This window comes from Schistocerca serialis, chromosome 6, assembly GCF_023864345.2.
Source record: "Schistocerca serialis cubense isolate TAMUIC-IGC-003099 chromosome 6, iqSchSeri2.2, whole genome shotgun sequence".
NCBI lineage: Eukaryota > Metazoa > Arthropoda > Insecta > Orthoptera > Acrididae > Schistocerca > Schistocerca serialis.
The window spans coordinates 285410621-285433034 of NC_064643.1; the positions used below are offsets into that span (position 1 = coordinate 285410621).

The window sequence follows — 22414 nt, forward strand, 5'->3', positions numbered from 1 at the left end:
GCTACACACTGATGCCAAAACAGAATACGTTCTCGTGTCTGTACTGTAAACGCGTGACGAGATGTGAAAGGAAGCCTAGCAGTCAGAGCTTACTTCGTAGCACAGCTTGCAGTAAACATTTCCTGATGGTCCTATGTCACGTTATAGATGGAACATTCGCACTTTTCATATGGACGACCGGCAATGGCGGTTCATGCTGAGGCTGAGGCGCCATTGTTGTTTTCAGAAACCAGGACGGTAAACATGCGCGCCTCTCCTGGACCACCAGCAGCAACACTGACACCTCACGACTCACGTGCAAGGTAATTTGCTGAAAGATCGTCGAAACTTCTGCAGTTCAGAGTTGTTCCCTTAGTGTCCTTCCATGACAAACGTGATATCTAGGACTTCATATTATTATACCCGCATGTATAGAGAATTCCCGTGTTCGATTCCCGGCGGGTCAGGGATTTTCTCTGCCTCGTGATGGCTGGGTGTTGTGTGCTGTCCTTAGGTTAGTTAGGTTTAAGTAGTTCTAAGTTCTAGGGGACTGATGACCATAGATGTTAAGTCCCATAGTACTCAGAGCCATTTGAACCATTTTTTTTTTTGTATAGAGAAGCTATAGATATCGACAAGCACGAAAATAATTTTAATAAGAAAGAAGAAGGATTAAAACTAGACAAGATATGGCGGTCGACTCTGTACCAACGAAGTGACTATCGATTACCTATAATCGAGAGATATGGCACTAGCCAGAGATAGCTTTAAAGTCGAAAGCACGTGATGAGTGGTGGCGCCATCTAAGCGCTCTATATAAGCGGGACCTCCAGCGCCTAGCAGCCAGTCGCCGACTCACCTCAGAAGATGTTGCCCGCAGTAGGCAACGAAACGTCAGGAAGGAGAGGCAGTTTTATATATGGACCACGGCAATTCAGCCCGGAAGTTTTAATTAATGAAAATAATCAGAATAAAGTGTATTCGAGATTACTATTGAGGATATCTCTTACCAGTGTAAATCAAACCTGAATATAAATATAAGAAAACGTTAATAAATCGGTGTGTCTACACCTCATTCACCGCATACGTCTCAATCAGGAAGTGGGGCTTGAGAGTGAATGCTATGGCTCCAAGGGCTATAAATGCTACAAAACTACTCGTCCTCTGCGGCGTTTTATGAGTGTCGAAAAACTGTCTTCGCAGCATCGAAGATCCACTCTAGACGTAACTGATCTCGGGAATCCAAATTATTATATAACCTCCGATATATATGACCCATGCGTCTTGCACCAATTGTCTTCCCACGTTCACTGCACATCTGTCTGTAGCAGACTGCTCAGATACCGTGTCTACGCGAGCGCCATACTATGCATCTAGTCATAACATTCGAACGAAGTTTTCTATCCTTGCAAAGTTGTTTCTAACTGTGCACCTTATTCGCTTGCAGCCGAGAGTCTCTTCCTATACCAACACGATACTACAATCTCTTTCGTAACAATATCAAATTATTAAAATTAACGCTCTCCTTTGATTCCTGGTTATGTGTAAGAATACAACGCTTATAATTATGACTTGTATCCGTAAAATATTAGTATATCATACTAACCTTTAAGATACAAAAATTTTGAAAATGTGATCATGCGATAAATTTATATGTACCACCCACCGGAATGTTTTGTTGGTAGATTTATCACTGTCCGTACTGAATTACTTCAGTGTCATGATCTGAATAATTTGTGGCACAAACTAACTAAATTTAATACGCATTGGTGTAAACACAAATGTGTACGTCAACAGTTGTGGTAAAATATATTACATGATGGTACTGTATCTCCAGAAGTGTTGTGAATTTCATAAAAATCGTGTGCCTTGAGAAAATTTGTGTGTTCTTTTTTACTTTTCTTGTGTTTCTTATTGTTATGTTGGCTGTTTCCTTCTGTTTCAGGGCGATAAGGAACAGAAAATCCAGCCAGTACACGGTGATAGTCGCCCTCGTTCGAAGGAGGTTAGTACTAGTGGAAACACTTCATTATGCGTCAAACTATTCCAATACCTCAGCAATACTTTTCAGCACTGGAAACACAAGCATCTGAAATGTAGCTATAGAACCTAGAATATGCTTGACAGCATTCATGTAAGACTCATCTCTTGACACAGTCGTACAATGGATACTCCCGTCTGTTCTATACCACAACCACTGGCGATCTATTATTCTAAAATATGTTTAATTGTTCAAGTGGCATCTCTGCCACGATACGGTTATTGAGCTCAAGATTACAATTTATGACTTCTTGGATTCCAATTGCTTGAAGTCTGTTACTCAACAGTAGGAATATCGACTTGTGTTTGGAGTTCTATTAGAACAAAATGTTAGGACCTTCTTTAAACTTTTGTAGAAATCCTGGAATTCGCTAGCTGCAGTTATTAGCTGCTTATCAATCGTTCACCGTGAATACCCTCCACTGGCCGACTATTAGTCCCACAATAGTCTTTCTACTACCAGTAGCTTCTAACTAATTACCTCCGTTTATTGATCCACACAGTTAGCGACCCCATCCATATCGTCGACTACTTTGCAGCAGTCATTGAGTTTATATAGATACCCCAAAGAAAGTTTTGCACCACCCTTATGATAAGGACAATAAATGGGTTTTTAGATAGAAAACTCATTCTTTGTAGCTTTTTGATCACAGGATATAGCGATGTATGGGGACCTATGTAATGGAGGTAAAACTAAACCTGTATTCTGAATGTGGTTCAGTAGCGCCCGCTGCCTTCCCATGCGCAAACGGGACAATACGGTTAGTTCACGCTTTCAGTTTGTCAAAATAATATTAAACTCTTGTTACTCGGCAAAGTGATTGGGGGGGGGGGGGGGGCTCTGAGGACTATGGGACTTAACTTCTGAGGTCATCGGTCACCTAGAACTTAGAACTACTTAAACCTAACTAACCTAAGGACATCACACACATCCATGCCTGAGGCAGGATTCGAACCTGCGATCGGAGCGGTCGCGCGGTTCCAGACTGTAGCGCCTAGAACCACTCGGCCACACCGGCCGGCCGGCAAAGTGATACCTGCTCGTACAGCGTAGGGCGCGGACCGCTAGCTTGCGATGCAGGGAAGTGAGCAAGATTCTATTAGAGTCGGCAGGACGGATGAACGACCGTGGGTTGGTACACCAGCCATCCTTATTGTGGTTTTTAGGCACTTTCACGGGCTCATTTAGGCAAATGCCGCGCTAGACCCCAAATTCCGCCTCAAACAATTCGAAACGTAAACAGTGAAAATACGTAACTTAAAGAATGAAATTTACACTATACCCAGACAGGTGGTGCACGTAATTTCCCCGCCTTAGGTTACCTTGATGACTTTTGCTTCTGGAAGGGCATCCAAACAGAAAGAAGTATAACAGAATTTTCCAAATCCTAAAAAATCCGATAAAGCTAGGGAAAAGAAGAAGTGAAATTAAAATCTCGGCAAGGCAGCTGGAGAGGGAGGGGAAGAGAGAGGGGGAGAGAGAGGACAAGGGGGGAGCGGGGGGGGGGGGGTAGTGTGCCAGTGAAATGGGATGTTGGGGCGGGGGACATACAGGTACAATGATGACTCAAAACAAGACATCAATGTGAGTTCACAACCTTGTTCCTCAAACCACTGTGGCATGATTCTGGTCTTGTGATATAGACAGTTATCCTCCTGGAAAATGCGTTCGCCGTCAGATGTCATACACCAAGGAATGCGTATGATCCACAATAATGTTTACATAGACCACAGTTGTCATGGTGCCTTTGGATACTACACAGGTCCTATGGAAGCCCAGTTGAATGTCCCCTGCCGGCCGCTGTGGGCTAGCGGTTCTAGGCGCTTCAGTCCAGAACCGAACTGCTGCCTCGGGCGTGGATGTGTGTGATGATTAGTTAGGTTTAAGTAGTTCTAAGTCTAGGGGACTGATGATCTCAGATGTGATGTCCCTTAGTGCTTAGAGCCATTTGATTGGAATGTCCCCTTTATCACAATACTTGCCGTCTCCTCCCCCTTCCTCCTCTCCTCTCCCCGCCCTCCCCCCCCCCCCCTCCCCCGTCTCCGTACACGGTATGTGTTACGTGCAGCCGCTCACCTGGATGACGGCGTATCCAGCTACGACCATAGACCTGGTATAACAAGAAACGTGATTCATCCGACCAGGCGACACATTTCTGTTGGACCTCGATGATGTGACGCCCACCTCAGTTGTAACTGATGATGTCGTTGGGTCAAAATGGGAACACTTAGGTGTCCTCTGGTGCGGAGTCCCTTGTTCGACAATCTCTGCTAAACGATATGCTTTGAATGCCTTGAAGCACTTGTGCCTGCAGCAGCATTGTAATGTGTCATCAGATCTGCCAGTTAGCCGTCTATCCTGCATTCGACCTTGATGTTGTGGGATGAGAAGTGGACGTCCGATACCTTGTCATCGGTTCGTGGTTTCACCGCCCTTCAACCGCTCTCCACAGATTCTCACGTCAGGAGACGTAAATAGCCAACCAACTTCGCCGTTTTCGAGATACTCGTTCCTAGGCGCCTGGCCGTAACAGTCTGCCCTTTCTCAAAGTCGCTTATGTCAGTGGATTTCCGCATATGAGTTCCGTAGCGTCGCTAGAATGATTCCCCATTTGTCTCTGCTCTGCGTCAGTACTTTCTTTATGGCGTCACCAGCACGCAACGCCACCAGGCGGCATTCAGTCTTGCGGTGGGAAGTTTTCATCAGAAGAGACAGAGAGAGAGATAGAGAGAGAGAGAGAGAGAGAGAGAGAGAGAGAGGAGGAGGAGGAGGAGGAAATTAGCGATTAACGTCCAGTCGACAACGAGGTCATTAGAGACGGAGCACAAGCTCGGATTAGGGAAGGATTGGGAAGGAAATCGGCCGTGCCCTTTCAAAGGAACCATCGCGATATTTGCCTGAAACGATTTAGGGAAATCACGGAAAACATAAATCAGGATGGCCGCAGACGGGTTTGAACCGTCGTCCTACGGAATGCGAGTCCAGTGTGCTAGAGAGAGAAAGAGAGAGAGAGTGAACTAAAAGTTCCACCGAGGAACTGACGAACTTTCAGAGGTGGTAGTATGGACTAACAGAAGAAAGAAATGTATAGTAAATGTGGTCTCTAAAATGCATACGTTAATAGTTATGAGCGTTTTTTCAGCAGAAGTGATGTGCTTCACAGTACCAAAGGTGAACTTCTGACCCATAGTTCTTAAAGTATGGAATTTAGACCCCATGTTTACCAGATCTTCTATTTTTTTGTTTTGTTCTAAAAGTTTGTCAGTGAAGTTCCTGTTTACTCTGTATGTACTGGGTGTTCCGAAACCATTCGTTCAAATTAATACTGGAGGTAGACAACATCAAAACAAATGTATTTCAATGAAGAATATGGGGTTTCTGAAGTCAGCTTGTAATGTTAGGGAATATTTTGCTAGTGGTGCTGACGTAAGCTGCTGTGTAGGTGTGCCTTACTGCCGGCCGGTGTGGCCGAGCGGTTCTAGGTGCTTCAGTCTGGAACCGCACGACCGCTACGGTCGCAGGTTCGAATCCTGCCTCGGGCATGGATGTGTGTGATGACCTTAGGTTAGTTAGGTTTAAGTAGTTCTAGGTTCTAGGGGACTGATGACCTCAGATGTTAAGTCCCATAGTGCTCAGAGCCATTTGAACCATTTTGTGCCTTACTGGGAATGTGTAAAGACATTCAAAACTGCTCTGTGTACGGGTGGTTGGCTCTGAGATCTGCTTGGAAACAAACAGATTCCTTCGCAAGCACACCGCCTTGTGACAACAATGGTGATAGGTTTAGTGGACCATAAATTCTCCCATTCCCCTTCAACGGACGTATCGCATCTTCGTGGATGACGTGTTGCCAGAATTCTGGAGGCTGTACCTCTGAATGTCAAACAAAGGGTACACTTCCAGCACGTTGGGGTGCCAGCCCATTTCAGTACTGCAGTGAGATATCATCTAAGAGACATCTTCGGGAATCGATGGATCGGCCGAGGTGGTCCTGTGGCCTGGTCAATAATATCAAGTGTCCGGATTTCTTCCTTTGGTAGCATATGACGCAGCTGGTGAACGAAACCGTTGTGAGAACTGAAGAAGTCCTCTTCGCTAGAACTGCCGTCGCTGCTGGTTGCGGACATTCCAGTAATTTCCGAAGGGACATGACAGTCAATGGTCTGACGATGTACTGCGTGCATACAGGCCAATGGTGGCGCATTCGAGTATTTCTTGTAACTGCCACTGCTGTAATTAGCATACCAAATTATCTTCTGTGGAAATCGTCTATAGGTTCAGAAACAACCGTCAGGGACCGTACGTACCATAGCTAAATGTATTTGTTTTGATGTGCTCTACCTCCTGTATTAATTTGAACGAATAGTCTCGGAATATTCTGTATACGTATGTATTGGAGACTAGAACTTCACTGATAAAACTTCAGAGGCTGTTCAGGAGTATTTTCTGAATATTTTGGTGTAAGGGACCCGCGGTCTCCAGTATCTCGTTATGGATTAATAATTGAATAACACTTTTTCGTTTTTTACGCTAATTACGTTTGTACCTGTGAAAAACCTACACAACAGTGGAAAAGCCTGTAATATGGTTCAGCCGCGCGGGATTAGCCGAGCGATCTGGGGCGCTGCAGTCATGGACTGTGCGGCTGATCCCGGCGGAAGTTCGAGTCCTCCCTCGAGCATGGGTGTGTGTGTTTCTCCTTAGAATAATTTAGGTTAAGTAGTGTGTAAGCTTAGGGACTGATGACCTTAGCAGTTAAATCCCATAATATTTCACACACATTTGAACATTTTTTGTAATATGGTTCAAATGGCTCTGAGCACTATGGGACTTAACATCTGAGGTCATCAGTCCCCTAGAACTTAGAACTATTTAAACCTAACTAACCTAAGGACATCACACACATCCATGCCCGAGGCAGGATTCGAATCTGCGACCATATCGGTCGCGCGGTTCCAGACTGTAGCGCCTAGAACTGCTCGTCCACCACGGCCGGCGCGTGTAATATGCAATCAGAAAAACGTAGAACAGAAAACGCACGGTAACCCGCAGATGCAAAGGTATTGTGATGCGGTTGCTGTCACTGCAGGAACAGGTCAGCATAGCGTCGTTTTGTCGGTCTTCCATTGCATTCAGTGAAGCCATACACGAGGTGCGCATCGGTCAGCTCTTTGTCAATAAAGCTGTCCATATTGTTGTGTGCCATTGTTAACACACAACTAACGGTACCGGTAAAACAAAGAACAGAAGAAGTTTTTTCCAAACAGGACACACAGCACACGCCGTTTACATATGCGTGGTTGTCGATACGTTTTCGGGCCAGTACAGATAATAGATAGGAGTAACAAATAGAACGAGATACTGTTACTGCATAACGAGTCGCTGGATTGTTTCAAAGCAATATTAATAATTATTCAGTTGACATAGACGCGCAGTAGTTGCTCTTACAAGGTGCATTCAAGTTACAACACCTCCGATTTTTTATTCTCACGTACTAATCACCTGAAAATTGTGAAACTTGTCATTTCTCGACGCAATCTCATTGCTGCCGTACACACAGACTTAGATGACAGAAGTCATGGGACAGCGATATACACATATACAGATGGCGATGGTACTACGTACACAAGATATAATTCCATTGGCGGAGCTGTCACTTGTATTCAGGTGATTCATCTGAAAAGGTGTCCGACATAATTAGGGCTGCACGACGGGAATCAACAAACTTTGAATGCGGAGTGGTAGTTGGAGCTAGAGTCAAACAGTAGGGACCCATATCGCTGAAATTTTTACCGCCTTAAAATCATTTTTCCGAATACGGAATACTGATGTTTGGACAATTCCCATGGCTTCAGAGAGCTCCTCACAAGTCGCACTGCGATCTTCTTCACGAGCATCTGCCACAAGTTTCACATTTGGTTCATCTGTTGACATTTTTGACCTTACAGCCCTTTGATTATCTTCCATGCTCATACGGCCACCAGGAAAACGATTAACCTAACGTAAAACTGTACTATGGTCCACTGTAAACTCACCACAAATTTCACTTAACGCACTGTGGATTTCTGTCGTGTTTTCGCCGCGTGCGGCTTTGGTTTCGATGTACGACTTCTGGCCTTCAACAGTCGCAGTATCCGAGACCACTAGACGGTCCATTTCTACGTCTCGCCAAATTTATGTTAGAGTACAGAGGGGGAAACAAAAACACGTGCTTCTTCCTCAAGCTCCCAACTGCATCCATCGTAATTTTCATTGTTGTTGCATCAAAGAGACCACAGTAATATCAACTTGTGCATTATTTATGAAATGTTCCTCTTATTAACAACGTGTAGAGATGGTAACAGTTCCAAGGTCGCCTAAACAAGTGCGGAAAACTGAAGCACCAAAGAAACTGGTATAGGTTCAAAAATGGCTCTGAGCACTATGGGACTTAACTTCTGAGGTCATCAGTCCCCTAGAACTTAGAACTACTTAAACCTAACTAAACCAAGGACATCACACACATCCATGCCCGAGGCAGGATTCTAACCTGCGACCGTAGCGGTCGCGCGGGTCCAGACTGTAGCGCCTAGAACCGCTCGGCCACTCCGGCCGGCAAAGTTGTATTGAGCGGACGGTTGTCTACCGATATGGAGACAACCTGATGAATCCGTGGACCCTGCAAGTCAGCAGGAGGCTGTTCCAGCTAGTGGAGGCTCTGTAATGGTGTGGGGCTTGTGCAACTGGAGTGATATGGGCCCCCTGATACATCTAGATACGACTCTGACACGTGACACGTACTTAATCATCCTGTCTGATCACCTGCATCCATTCATGTCCATTGTGAATTCTGACAGACTTGTGCAATTCCAGCAGGACAATGCGACACCCCACATGTTCAGAATTGGTACAGTTCAGGAACACTCTTTTGAATTTTCAGCACTTCCGCTGGCCGCCAAGCTTCCCAGACATAAACATTAATGAGCATATCTGGGACGTCTTGCAACGTGCTCTTCAGAAAAGATCTCCACCCGCTCGTACTCATGGATTTGTGGACAGTCCTGCTCTTCAGTGTATTAAGCTGCACAGTATGTATGGGTTAAGGTGCGTTTGCAGGTTTGCAGCTTTCGTTCGAGTCGATGTACGCTTATCGCGATGTGAAGGAAGGGTAGCGGCTGTAGACTGGAGCAAAGCAGACAGGCAGGCAGGTGGACCGGTGTGCCGTGCTGTGACAGTATGGCCCGGCCCCCGCTGGCTCGTGCGTCAGGCCGGCTCCGGCAAGGCGCTGTGGCTGACAGCCGCGCCCCGGGGAACCTCGTTACGTCGCGCCGCACAGCCAGTCCGGCTGCTCCTCTCGGCCCCGCTCAGGTCTCTGAGCTGTCCCGCAGCAGCAGCCGAAGGAAAAGGAACAGAGGGGGCAGGCTGGAGCTTACAGTACACTGCTGGACGCTAGAACCGCTACACCATGAAGCTGCCAAACAAGAACCGTTAAGTTGGTATTAAGTGTACCACATGCTTACCTACCGAGCGAGGTGGCGCAGTGGTAGCACACTGGACTCGCATTCGGGAGGACGACGGTTCAATCCCGCGTCCGGCCATCCTGATTTAGGTTTTCCGTGATTTCCCTAAATCGCTCCAGGCAAATGCTGGGATGGTCCCTTTGAAGGGGCACGGCCGCCATCCTTCCCTAATCAGCTGAGACCGATGACTTCGCTGTTTGGTCTCTTCCCTCCCAAACAATCCAATCCAACAACATGCTTGCCTTTTCAAATGATTATCATTTTAGCGCACCCGTACATAGAAGGCAGCTGTAACGTCATCTGCATCCTGTAGCATAAGCTGGGGTAAAGGTATGCACTTAACATTTTTCTGTGTTTCCCTTCTGCTTCTCTGCTTACATAACAATGGAAATTGTATACAATACACCTAGGATCGTAAGATACATGGTATCACAAGTCCAGGATTGCTTGTATGACGTATTAAAGTTATTTTAAAAATATGTTACAAATGAAGGAAACGGATCTTTACTCGTCTTATTGTTATGGGACAAAATTCCACACAAAAATAAATTATTATAATTCTAACAGACTAAACAAGAATTACAGTACTCATAAGATACTGCCATTATTAACTTGCATAATGCTTCACTACACAAAAATCGTCATTATCATTGTCTCAGCATCGCGATCGTATTAAACATCAAAACATGACTATAACATATCACTACATCTACATCTACATGGATACATTTAAAGTGCCTAGCAGAGGGTTCATCGAACCACCTTCACAATTATCTATTATTCCAATCTCGTATAGCGCGCAGAAAGAATGAACGCCTATATCTTTCCGTACGAGCTCTGATTTCCCTTATTTTATCTTGGTGATCGTTCCTCCCTATGTAAGTCGGTGTCAACAAAATATTTTCGCATTCGGAGGAGAAAGTTGGTGATTGTAATTTTGTGAGAAGATTCCTTCGTAACGAAAAGCGCCTCTCTTTTAATGATGTCCATCCCAAATCCTGTATCATTTCTGTGATACTCTCTCCCATATTTCGCGATAATACAAAACGTGCCGCCTTTCTTTGAACTTTTTCGATGTACTCCGTCAGTTCCGTCTGGTAAGGATCCCACACCTCTCAGCAGTATTCTAAAAGAGGACGGACAAGCATAGTGTAGGCAGTCTCCTTAGTAGGTCTGTTACATTTTCTACGTGTCCTGCCAAAAAAACGCAGTCTTTGGTTAGCCTTCCCCACAACATTTTCCATGTGTTCCTTCCAATTTAAGTTGGTCGTTATTGTAATACCTAGGTATTTAGTTAAATTTAACGCGTTTCTTCTAGCACTCATGTGGATGACTTCACACTTTTCGTTATTTAAGGTCAACTGCCACTTTTCGCACCATTCCGATATTTCTTTTAAATCGTTTTGCAGTTTGTTTTGATCTTCTGATGACTTTATTAGTCGATAAACGACAGCGTCATCTGCAAACAACCGAAGACGGCTGCTCAAATGGTCTCCCAAATCGTTTATATAGATAAGGAACAGCAAAGGGCCTATAACACTACCTTGAGGAACGCCAGAAATCACTTCTGTTATACTCGATGACTTTCCGTCAATTACAACGAACTGTGACCTCTCTGATAGGAAATCACAGATCCAGTCACATAACTGAGACGATATTCCATAAGCACGCAATTTCACTAGGTGCCACGTGTGTGGTAGAGTCTCAAAAGCCTTCCGGAAATCCAGAAATACGGAATCGATCTGATATCCCTTGTCAGTAGCACTGAGCACTTCAAGTCAATAAGGAGCTAGTTGTTTTTCACAGGAACGATGTTTTCTAAACCTATGTTGCCTGTGTGTCAATAGACCGTTTTCTTCGAGGTAATTCGTTACGTTCGAACACAATATATGTTGTAAAATCCTGCTGTATATCGACGTTGATATACAGCAGGACTTGATTGATACATGATTGTCGACTCTGATCACAATCTATTGGTTATGACCTGTAGATTAAAACTGAAGAAACTGCAAAAAGGTGGGAATTTAAGGAGATGGGACCTGGATAAACTGAATGAACCAGAGGTTGTACAGAGTTTCAGGGAGAGCATAAGGGAACAATTGACAGGAATGGGGGAAAGAAATACAGTAGAAGAAGAATGGGTAGCTTTGAGGGACGAAGTAGCGAAGGCAGCAGAGGATAAAGAAGGTAAAAAGACGAGGGCTAGTAGAAATCCTTGGGTAACAGAAGAAATATTGAATTTAATTGATGAAAGGAGAAAATACAAAAATGCAGTAAATGAAGCAGGCAAAAATGAATACAAACGTCTCAAAAATGAGATCGACAGGAAGTGCAAAATGGCTAAGCAGGGATGGCTAGAGGACAAATGTAAGGATGTAGAGGCCTATCTCACTAGGGGTAAGATAGATACTGCCTACAGGAAAATTAAAGAGACCTTTGGAGATAAGAGAACGACTTGTATGAATATCAAGAGCTCAGATGGAAACCCAGTTCTAAGCAAAGAAGGGAAAGCAGAAAGGTGGAAGGAGTATATAGAGGGTCTATACAAGGGCGATGTACTTGAGGACAATATTATGGAAATGGAAGAGGATGTAGATGAAGAGGAAATGGGAGATATGATACTGCGTGAAGAGTTTGACAGAGCACTGAAAGACCTGAGTCGAAACAAGGCCCCCGGAGTAGACAACATTCCATTGGAACTACTGACGGCCTTGGGAGAGCCAGTCCTGACAAAGCTCTACCATCTGGTGAGCAATATGTATGAAACAGGCGAAATACCCTCAGACTTCAAGAAGAATATAATAATTCCAATCCCAAAGAAAGCAGGTGTTGACAGATGTGAAAATTACCGAACTATCAGTTTAATAAGTCACAGCTGCAAAATACTAACACGAATTCTTTACAGACGAATGGAAAAACTAGTAGAAGCCAACCTCGGGGAAGATCAGTTTGGATTCCGTAGAAACACTGGAACACGTGAGACAATACTGACCTTACGACTTATCTTAGAAGAAAGATTAAGGAAAGGCAAACCTACGTTTCTAGCATTTGTAGACTTAGAGAAAGCTTTTGACAATGTTGACTGGGATACTCTCTTTCAAATTCTAAAGGTGGCAGGGGTAAAATACAGGGAGCAAAAGGCTATTTGCAATTTGTACAGAAACCAGATGGCAGTTATAAGAGTCGAGGGACATGAAAGGGAAGCAGTGGTTGGGAAGGGAGTAAGACAGGGTTGTAGCCTCTCCCCGATGTTGTTCAATCTGTATATTGAGCAAGCAGTAAAGGAAACAAAAGAAAAATTCGAAGTAGGTATTAAAATTCATGGAGAAGAAATAAAAACTTTGAGGTTCGCCGATGACATTGTAATTCTGTCAGAGACAGCAAAGGACTTGGAAGAAGAGTTGAATGGAATGGACAGTGTCTTGAAAGGAGGATATAAGATGAACATCAACAAAAGCAAAACAAGGGTAATGGAATGTAGTCTAATTAAGTCGGGTGATGCTGAGGGAATTAGATTAGGAAATGAGACACTTAAAGTAGTAAAGGAGTTTTGCTATTTGGGGAGCAAAATAACTGATGATGGTCGAAGTAGAGAGGATATAAAATATAGGCTGGCAATGGCAAGGAAAGCGTTTCTGAAGAAGAGAAATTTGTTAACATCCAGTATTGATTTAAGTGCCAGGAAGTCATTTCTGAACGTATTCGTATGGAGTGTAACCATGTATGGAAGTGAAACGTGGACGATAAATAGTTTGGACAAGAAGAGAATAGAAGCTTTCGAAATGTGGTGCTACAGAAGAATGCTGAAGATTAGATGGGTAGATCACATAACTAATGAGGAAGTATTGAATAGGATTGGGGAGAAGAGAAGTTTGTGGCACAACTTGACCAGAAGAAGGGATAGGCTGGTAGGACATGTTCTGAGGCATCAAGGGATCACCAATTTAGTATTGGAGGGCAGCGTGGAGGGTAAAAATCGTAGCGGGAGACCAAGAGATGAATACACTAAGCAGATTCAGAAGGATGTAGGTTGCAGTAGGTACTGGGAGATGAAACTAGCACAGGATAGAGTAGCATGGAGAGCTGCATCAAACCAGTCTCAGGACTGAAGACCACAACAACAACATATCGACGTTAATGATATGGGCCTGTAATTTAGTGGATTACTCCTACTACCTTTCTTGAACATTGGTGTGACCTGTGCAGCTTTCCAGTCTTTGGGTACGGATCTTTCGTCGAGCGAGGAAAATAAATTATTATAATTCTAACAGAGTAAACTAGAATTACAGTACTTATAAAATACTGCCATTACTAACTTGCATAATACTTCACTATACCAAAACCATCACAATCATCATTATCTTTGTCTCCAGCATCACGATCGTATTAAACATCAAAACATGACTATAACATGTCACTAATGTAAATACAATACACACCAACACAAAGAAACATTGTGTTATTTCATTATTCGCCCTTATCTTCCCACATTTTCCTGCAGTTTTCATGGTGAAGTCTGTACTCCTTTTTCGTCTTCATTATAGACTCGATGGGCCGGAAAATTATTTAGATTACTAAGTTTCCAAATTGCTGAAAAAAAGTTCCATTCGTGCTTTACTAAGCCCCATTATTCTCGCGATACTGAATTTCTCCGGTTGCTGTAAAGTTAAATTACAACGAACGATGAATCAGCGAGCCGAGTCTTCCAGTGGCAATTGGGTTTCTTTATAAAACAGATGGTTTACCCCATTATTTTCGGCAAAATGAAATGCTACGTGTCGGAAATGTTTAAAAGTAAGGCCGTTCAACATATAATACAGACTGATAGTGTTACGCCAGTTCGGTTTCCTCTGTCTCAGAAATTAGTCTCTCGGAACGCACTAATGATGGCACTCTATAGCCTGCTTTAAGTCACTTACGTAATGTGAACTCATTGCATCCAAGCCTTTTAGCTACATTTCTAATGTAAGATCAATTTTCTGTTAGCTTCTTAGCCACCTCTAACGATCTAGAAGACAATGGCGGAGGACGTTTTTGTCTCGCAGTTTCTGTAACATGTAGCTAATACTGAATCAGTCGATGTGAAGTAGTGAACTATGAATTAGGGCCCATTAAGTATGTTAAATAAACATACGCATTTAGCATTAAAACCGAAGAAGGAAAGACAAACGTTTTGGGACAAAAGTATGTATGCGGATATTTGCCCCAGCTAGTTAGTACCATCTTTGCTCCGTAGCGCTGATTTCGGAACTTCTGTTATCAGCTACTACATGGCAACTTGTCAACTAACTAACCTTGAAGCAGGTGTTGGGTACTGTACTTGCACACCACGTATTGGTAAACCTTTGAGATTTTATTACAACAGACAGGTAGCCATCATTTGCAGTACTTACACACCAGGTATGGTAAATCTTTCAGATTTTTTTACAGCAGACACATATCCATCAATTACGTGGTAAAGGCTTAGATCGAAATTCCAAAAATTAGCTCATCTCATATATGGAAATATTGATAGCGCAAACCACTGACACAGCACACCTAACACTTACACCACAAAAGCTCTCATTTGAAGATGCAGCGCTGCTACATTAAACCGACAAGTAGGGAAAACATTAGATTCGGATCTTTGTTCCGTTCTCACCTTTGCCTTCACTTATGCTACATAAGTAAAGTTTACGCAGCGGATTTTTCATTCTGAAATTGCATTTCAACGTTGGTTGTTTGTAATAAGATCGTGTCATGTCTCGTGTAAGAAGGAAAATCATCCGCCACCGCCCAGGATTCGAGCGTCAGGATCATTGCCTATCGAGACTGCTTTTTTCGTTTCACAATATTACGACTCGCATTGGCCAGGCTCCCACGGCTGTCTTGCGGATGTGGAATGGATGGTGTCAAATGGTTCAAATGGCTCTGAGCACTATGGGACTTAACTTCTGAGGTCATCAGTCCCCTAAAACTTAGAACTACTTAAACCTAACTAACCTAAGGACATCACACACATCCATGCCCGAGGCAGGATTCGAACCTGTGACCACAGCAGCCGCGCGGTTCTGGACTGAAGCGCCTAGAACCGCTCGGCCACTTCGGCCGGCAATGGATGGGGTCAGTAGGACCATACTGAACGCCGTGCAGAATTCCAGCAGCCTCACCCGACTACTGTCATGGAGCGTGCAACCATGTCACATATCCTGAGTTGGAAATTGGGCATGTTTGCGGTAAGACAGATACCACACGAACAGTGCTTGACGTCTTGACGTATGGAGCACCATGGACCGTCAGCATGGTGACCGTAGTCGCGGCAGCCCGTGGCTTTGTAGCGAAGAGAGGCACGCTGACAGTGGTGCGCCGAACAACGATTCTTGAGACAGAAGTGGCACTACGCCATCTCTCAGACGAGACGTAACTTTCTTCCATTTTCTTCTGTAACGGAGCTATAATCCGTGTTTAATGATCTCAGTGCCAAGGAGTGTAATACATTGCTGGCCATTAAAAATGGAATCTATTGTGCGTATACAGTATAGAAACAGGGATAAATTTGCACGTGGTTTTGGGGCAGGCTGTATAAGAAATTTAATACAAGGAGCTGCAAATTCTAACAGAAACATCGGGTGTAACTCGGCTGGGGATCGAATCGAACTGAGCTTGATAACTGGTACATCACGGCATGCAGCCTTAAGTTTTTGCCGGAATCCGTCAGACGTAGTGGCTAGCGTATCATGGCGTGGGGGTCTCTCGGCAACCGATGTATTCATTGGGTGAGAGGTCTGGACCGCTTGCCATTCGGGCAACAATCTGACACCGTCTGTATCGAGGTAAGTTGGGTCTTGGGGTCTTGAAGGTAGGATCCAACAGCGGCCCCTAACGTGTCAAAAATGTAACGTCCGTTGTCCAAGTTACCAGCTATGTGAACCAGAGAGAACGTTTCGGGTACCCAAAGGCACCCCTTTCCATCACACGCGGAGCTATGATTTGATGAGGATAACGACTGCTATCTGGCAACTTTCGGTCTCCTCGGAGACTCGACAGACGGTTTGTCCATTGTGACGGTGTACGCACAACTGGGATTATGTTTACACAGAATCAAGCCAGTGGTGGATGGTAACCATAAATTCACGATTAGCGTTGTCCCCGAATGTAGGCTGTATCCGTCACCGCAATGAGCTTCGAATCATTTCATACACGCCTGGATCATTTCAAAATCTGTGCGGCAAGGCTCCTTGTAGAGATTCCGTGAGACGTTTCGACTGTTTCCAGCACCAAATCTTCAAGTATAAGTGTAATTCGTACAGATCTCACCGCTCCCGTAGCATGTGCAAAGCTCCCAGTTCTCTGAGGCGATGATCCACTCTTGTAAATGTTAGATTCTTTGGGTGATTTCGGACAGCGTATGGTCCTTTGTACATGCATGCTGCCTCCCATGTGTTCGCATCCCCTATCTTACATGAAATTAGTATCCGCGTACTCTCCGTTGCTGTAATGTTCCATGTTACCAGCAACACCCGTACAACACAACTGATGCTCCGTAAATAACCGACATAGATGGTACTGTGTTTACTGTACTGTCGTACCCTTCTGTTTTCAACTCCACGTCTCGAAAACGTAAACAAAGATCACACATCCCTGGCCGGCATGTAGTGTTTACATAATAAAATCACGCAGTAGTGCCGGGTAACAAGAAAGTCGCTGTTACCTCGCAGACGGTTCATTTCCTGACATGTGTTTAATAAGACTTTTTTTCTCTGGGTTCACCTTGTAGTGTCTAGGAAGCCTGCATACTCGGTTCGCTAGACAAACAATCAAACCAGTCATATTAATGAGTTTTATTACAAAAAGAAAATTACAATACTTCACTTTAGCAATTGCACAGATGTGTCGCAAGCAAAGGGCGACATACGAAATAATCAGTCTTCTTCAGTATAGACAATCCCAAGTCTGTGCTACATAGAGAGTACAAGCGAAGTGACTTGCGTTGACGCTGCTATCCAAGTCGCTAATCTTGAAACTGATATTGAACTGGGCCGTCACCAGTCGGTAGCGGCGTTTACGTCCTCTCCACATAGGCGCCACTGCTATCGCGTTGTTGTCCTGGACGGAGATCTGGTCAGCGTGCGATTCGCTGACTTCTTCTCACAGCCTTCTCTTCTCTATAGTTCCCGACTGCCGTGCCGACGCTTGACTTTACACTGTTTCATTCCTTCCTTCCCCCCCCCCCCCCTTTCCCCAAAGCGACGGTCCGTCGTCGTATATGGAGCACGGCAGGTGGGAGGGAGGCAGGGAGCGTGGACGCTCCGATGGACCGGAAGCTGTGGCAGCAGGGGACGTCAGACTTCCGGTCGTACCCCGCTCTGGTGGAAACGTCCCCCGGAAAACGCCCACCTCCTGAGGTCCATACTGAGATGTAGAAGGCATCGGCTGCTGCGCCGTGGGCGGTTCCAGCTCCATCGGTAGGGCGAGAGGAGGCGGAGGAGGTGAAGCCTCCGTCTCCAGGGGTCGTCCCGCGGTGTCTTGATGACACCATCTCGCGGCTGCTGTGGCCGCACTGTCCTCGGGATCCGTGAAATCTGGGGAAGGCATACAGAAGGATCGCAGTGCACATGACATTGGCGAATTTGATTGTGATGTCTGCGCTGCAAGCCGTCTGGGCCTGAAAAGAGATACATGCGTTTGCCAAGTCGACGAAGGATCTCTCGTCACGCCCACTGTCTGCTGCCGCTAAAAACCCTGAAAAACACAATGTCATGCCGCACGAAGCGATACATGCAGCCTTCCTTCTGCGCCGGATGCTGAGGAGACTGTAGCTGGTGGAGCAATGTCGGATGGCTGTGGCCGTAAACCAATTCCGCCGGTGATGGTCCATATCGTGCATGCGAACGATAGGAGGCGAGAAACAGTTGCAATGCTTGATACCTGGTGCGTGCGGTGCGACGTTTGGCCATCTGCTGATTGAAGGTTCTGACAAAACGTTCCGCTTCGCCGTGTGACTGTGGATGGAACGGTGCGCTAGTTAGATGCTGTGTGCCATTTCGTTCACAGAATTTTTCAAATTCATTTGACGTGAACTGATTGCCGTTGTCCGACACTATGACTTCAACCAAACCTTCGAGGCAAAAAATAGAGAACAACGCCTGAACTGTGCTACGTGACCTTGTCGAGCTCGTTGGCATAGCAAAACGAAACTTGCTATAAGAATCTACCACAATCAACCAACGAGCGTTCCGAAAAGGTCCCGCAAAGTCTACGTGCACACGTAGCCATGATGATTGCGGCTGAGGCCAAGCACAAAATTTTTGTGGCGAAGCGGACTGATTTTCGGCACATGCGTGACACTGTGACGTCATCTGTTCTATTTGCGTGTCCATACCCTGCCAAATACAGTATCGATTCGCTAACTGTTCCGTACGAACAATCCACCAGTGTCCTTGGCGAAGTAACTCCAACACTTCACTTTGCAAAGCTTCGGGGAACAACATAAGTGACAGTCCGCTGCCATTTTCAGCAAGAACCACTCATTGCTCTATAGCGAGGTTATGCCGACGTGCTAAGTATCGGCGCACTATAGTGTTCTTTATGCTATGCAATAAGCGAGGCCAAGATGTGCGAATGTATTTTAGCAAAATGTCCAAATCTGAATCAGCTTCCGTGGTCTGTGCAATTGTCCTATAGTTCAGAGCAAAGGATTGTAGCAATTCAGACTCCTGAGTATCGATGTGACTAAAAGATGCAGCAGAAGCGTCAAAGTCTATATCAGGGTCCATCGGAACACGTGAAAGTGCGTCCGCGTTACCAAGTTGAGCTCTCGGACGATACACAATCTCGTATTGGTATTGAGACAACAACGAAGCCCATCTTTGAAATTTTTTGGGCACTTCGTACAGGAACTGGCTTCATCGGATGAAACTATGACTGCAATGGCTTATGATCCGTTACTAAGTAGAATTTTCTGCCACACAGTGGTGGAATTTGGTGACACCATAGACAATAATCAATTCCTCCTTCTCTATTTGTGAATAGCTACACTGAGCATTGGGCAACACTTTTGATGCGAAAGCAGTAAGTCTGTCTATCACCAAATCTGTGCGAAAGCTCTGCACTGATTCCTTAAGAGGAGGCGTCAAGCTGCAACACAACTGGTTTGTCGGGATCAAAGTGAACCAATTATCGATCACTGAGCAATGCATCTTTAAGTTTTTGAAAAGCTACTTGGCACTCATCTGTCCAAACAAAGGGGACATTCCTGCGAAGCAAGCGATGCAATGGAGCTACGATATGTGCAGCATTTGGTATGAACCGAATATAACAGTTCATTTTCCCTAAGACTGACTGCAATTCTGTGACATTGCGAGGAACTGGCAAATCTCGTATGGCTATCAAATGTGACTGAAGACGATGTACACCTTGACGGTTTATGACATGACCAAGATACTGCAATTCAGGTTTAAAAAAAATCACACTTGTCCAGTCTACACTTTAGTCCAGCATCAGATAAGACACAAAACAAAGAACGCAAATTTGCAATGTTGCGACCTGCTACGACAATATCGTCCAAATAGTTTGGTACTTGAGAAGTCAGCTGTTTCAAATACCGTTGGAAAATAGCAGGTGTGGAAGCACTGCCAAAAGGCAAACGCAAGAATTTAAACAAACCAAAATGAGTGTTCACAATACACACGGTTTGAGATTCTTCATCTAGCAGTATTTGAAGATATGCGTCGCGCAAATCAGTTTTTGAAAAGTATCGACCAGCGCCTAATCTATCCATGAGATCCACTGGACGTGGCAATGGATAAATATCTATCACAGTTTGTGCGTTGACCGTAGACTTAAAGTCAACACAGAGGCGAATGCGACCTGGAGATTTGGGGAGCAAAACCAGTGGACTTCCCCCACTAACTAGGTGGTATGGGCGCAATAGCTGCGCTATCTTGTAAGCCTTCATACTCGGTTCGCTAGACAAACAATCAAACCAGTCGCATGAATGAATTTTATTACAAAAAAAATACAATACTTCACTTTGGCAAATACACAGACGTGTCGCAAGCAAAGGGCGACGTACAAAATAATCAATCTTCAACAGTATAGACAATCCCGAGTCTGTGCTCCGTAGAGAGTACAAGCGAAGTGACTAGCTGCTATCAAAGCCGCTAATCTTGAAGCTGCTTTTGAACTGGGCCGTCACCAGTCAGTGACGGTGCTTATATCCCCTCCACATAGGGGCCGCTGCTGTCACATTGTCGTCCTGGAGGAAGGTCCGGTTAGGGTGCGATTGGCTGACTTCTTCTCTGTAGTTCCTGACTGATGTAACGACACTTGACTTTACGCCGTAACACACTTCACCTGTCTAGTCAGCCTACTGCTGGTTCGTAAAGAATGATTCAACCCTGGTTCTCATTTAGTTTCCGCTTGACAAGTCTCATCATTGTCCTGTCTTTTTCTTCTTCACGTGAGAAAAGTGCATCTTTCCATTTAAAAAATAGTTGTAGTTTCTTAAACGTCTCAGAAGATAAAGAGAATATGAGTATTTCGATATCATCCTTCTGTACTATCGCTCGGCAAACACCTCGTTTAGGAATTTTGAAGAGTTTACGAATTCTCAGTGTGTCTTATTTACGTGGAGCATGCCGTATGTAAGGAAATCAGCACCCAGAATGAGGACGGGTCGTGAGTCGTGCTTGGGTAGCTCATTTGGTAGAGCACTTGCCCGCGAAAGGCAAAGGTTCCGAGTTCGAGTCTCGGTCCGGTACACAGTTTTAATCTGCCAGGAAGTTTCATATCAGCGCACACTCCGCTGCAGAGTGAAAATCTCATTCTGGAAACATTCCCCAGGCTGTGGCTAAGCCATGTCTCCGCAATATCCTTTCTTTCAGGAGTGCTAGTTCTGCAAGGTTCGCAAGAGAGCTTCTGTAAAGTTTGGAAGGTAGGAGACGAGGTACTGGCAGAAGTAAAGCTGTGAGGACGGGGCGTGAGTCGTGCTTGGGTAGCTCAGTTGGTAGAGCACTTGCCCGCGAAAGGCAAAGGTCCCGAGTTCGAGTCTCGGTCCGGTACAAGTTTTAATCTGCCAGGAAGTTTCATATCAGCGCACACTCCGCTGCAGAGTGAAAATCTCATTCTGGAAACATCCCTCAGGCTGTGGCTAAGCCATGTCTCCGTAATATCCTTTCTTTCAGGAGTGCTAGTTCTGCAAGGTTCGCAGGAGAGCTTCTGTAAAGTTTGGAAGGTAGGAGACGAGGTACTGGCAGAAGTAAAGCTGTGAGGACGGGGCGTGAGTCGTGCTTGGGTAGCTCAGTTGGTAGAGCACTTGCCCGCGAAAGGCAAAGGTTCCGAGTTCGAGTCTCGGTCCGGCACACAGTTTTAATCTGCCAGGAAGTTTCAAATCAGCACCGTTTGTTTCTAGGCGATGACGTTACGGACGCCAGTCCATCGAACTTCCTGATTATAATCTGCATGTACTGGCGCAGTAGTGAGTCACTGTACTCGTATTTGGATGCTTGGCGGTTCAACTCGGTATTTGGTGGTTACGATTTAAGTTTTTCGTGGTTACCTTAAAACACTTAAAAGGCAAATGTAACGGCGCTACCTTTGAAAAAGACACGACTCATACCCTTCCAAAATCAGAGTTTCGCTCCGTCTCTAAATACCTCATAGTCGAGGGTAGGTCAATCACTAGTCCTCCCTCTTTCTTTTAAACTAGCCCTTGATGATTTTAATTTTTTTTCTGTTTCTTCCGTCTGTCCGACATGGTAAGAGTCCCAGACTGACGAACAATGTTCAAGAATGGTCTAACAAGAATTTTGTGAGGGACCTCTTGCGTACGTGAAACTTTGTAAGTGGTGCGCTCTTTTCAGTAATGGTTTATCTGCTGCAACAGTAAACATACTTTACCACTGTATGAAGGAAC

At 44.9% G+C, this 22414-nt stretch overlaps 1 protein-coding gene across 2 annotated transcripts in view; it reads left to right on the forward strand.

Moving 5' to 3' along the window:
• LOC126483878 (high affinity cAMP-specific and IBMX-insensitive 3',5'-cyclic phosphodiesterase 8A) overlaps positions 1-22414 on the forward strand; it is a 1729999-nt gene that overhangs the window by 1317761 nt on the left and 389824 nt on the right. For both annotated transcript variants that reach the window (XM_050107127.1, XM_050107128.1), the window contains exon 7: positions 1925-1984. In XM_050107127.1, coding sequence (XP_049963084.1) covers positions 1925-1984 — 60 coding nt within the window. The remainder of the gene's footprint in view (positions 1-1924; positions 1985-22414) is intronic.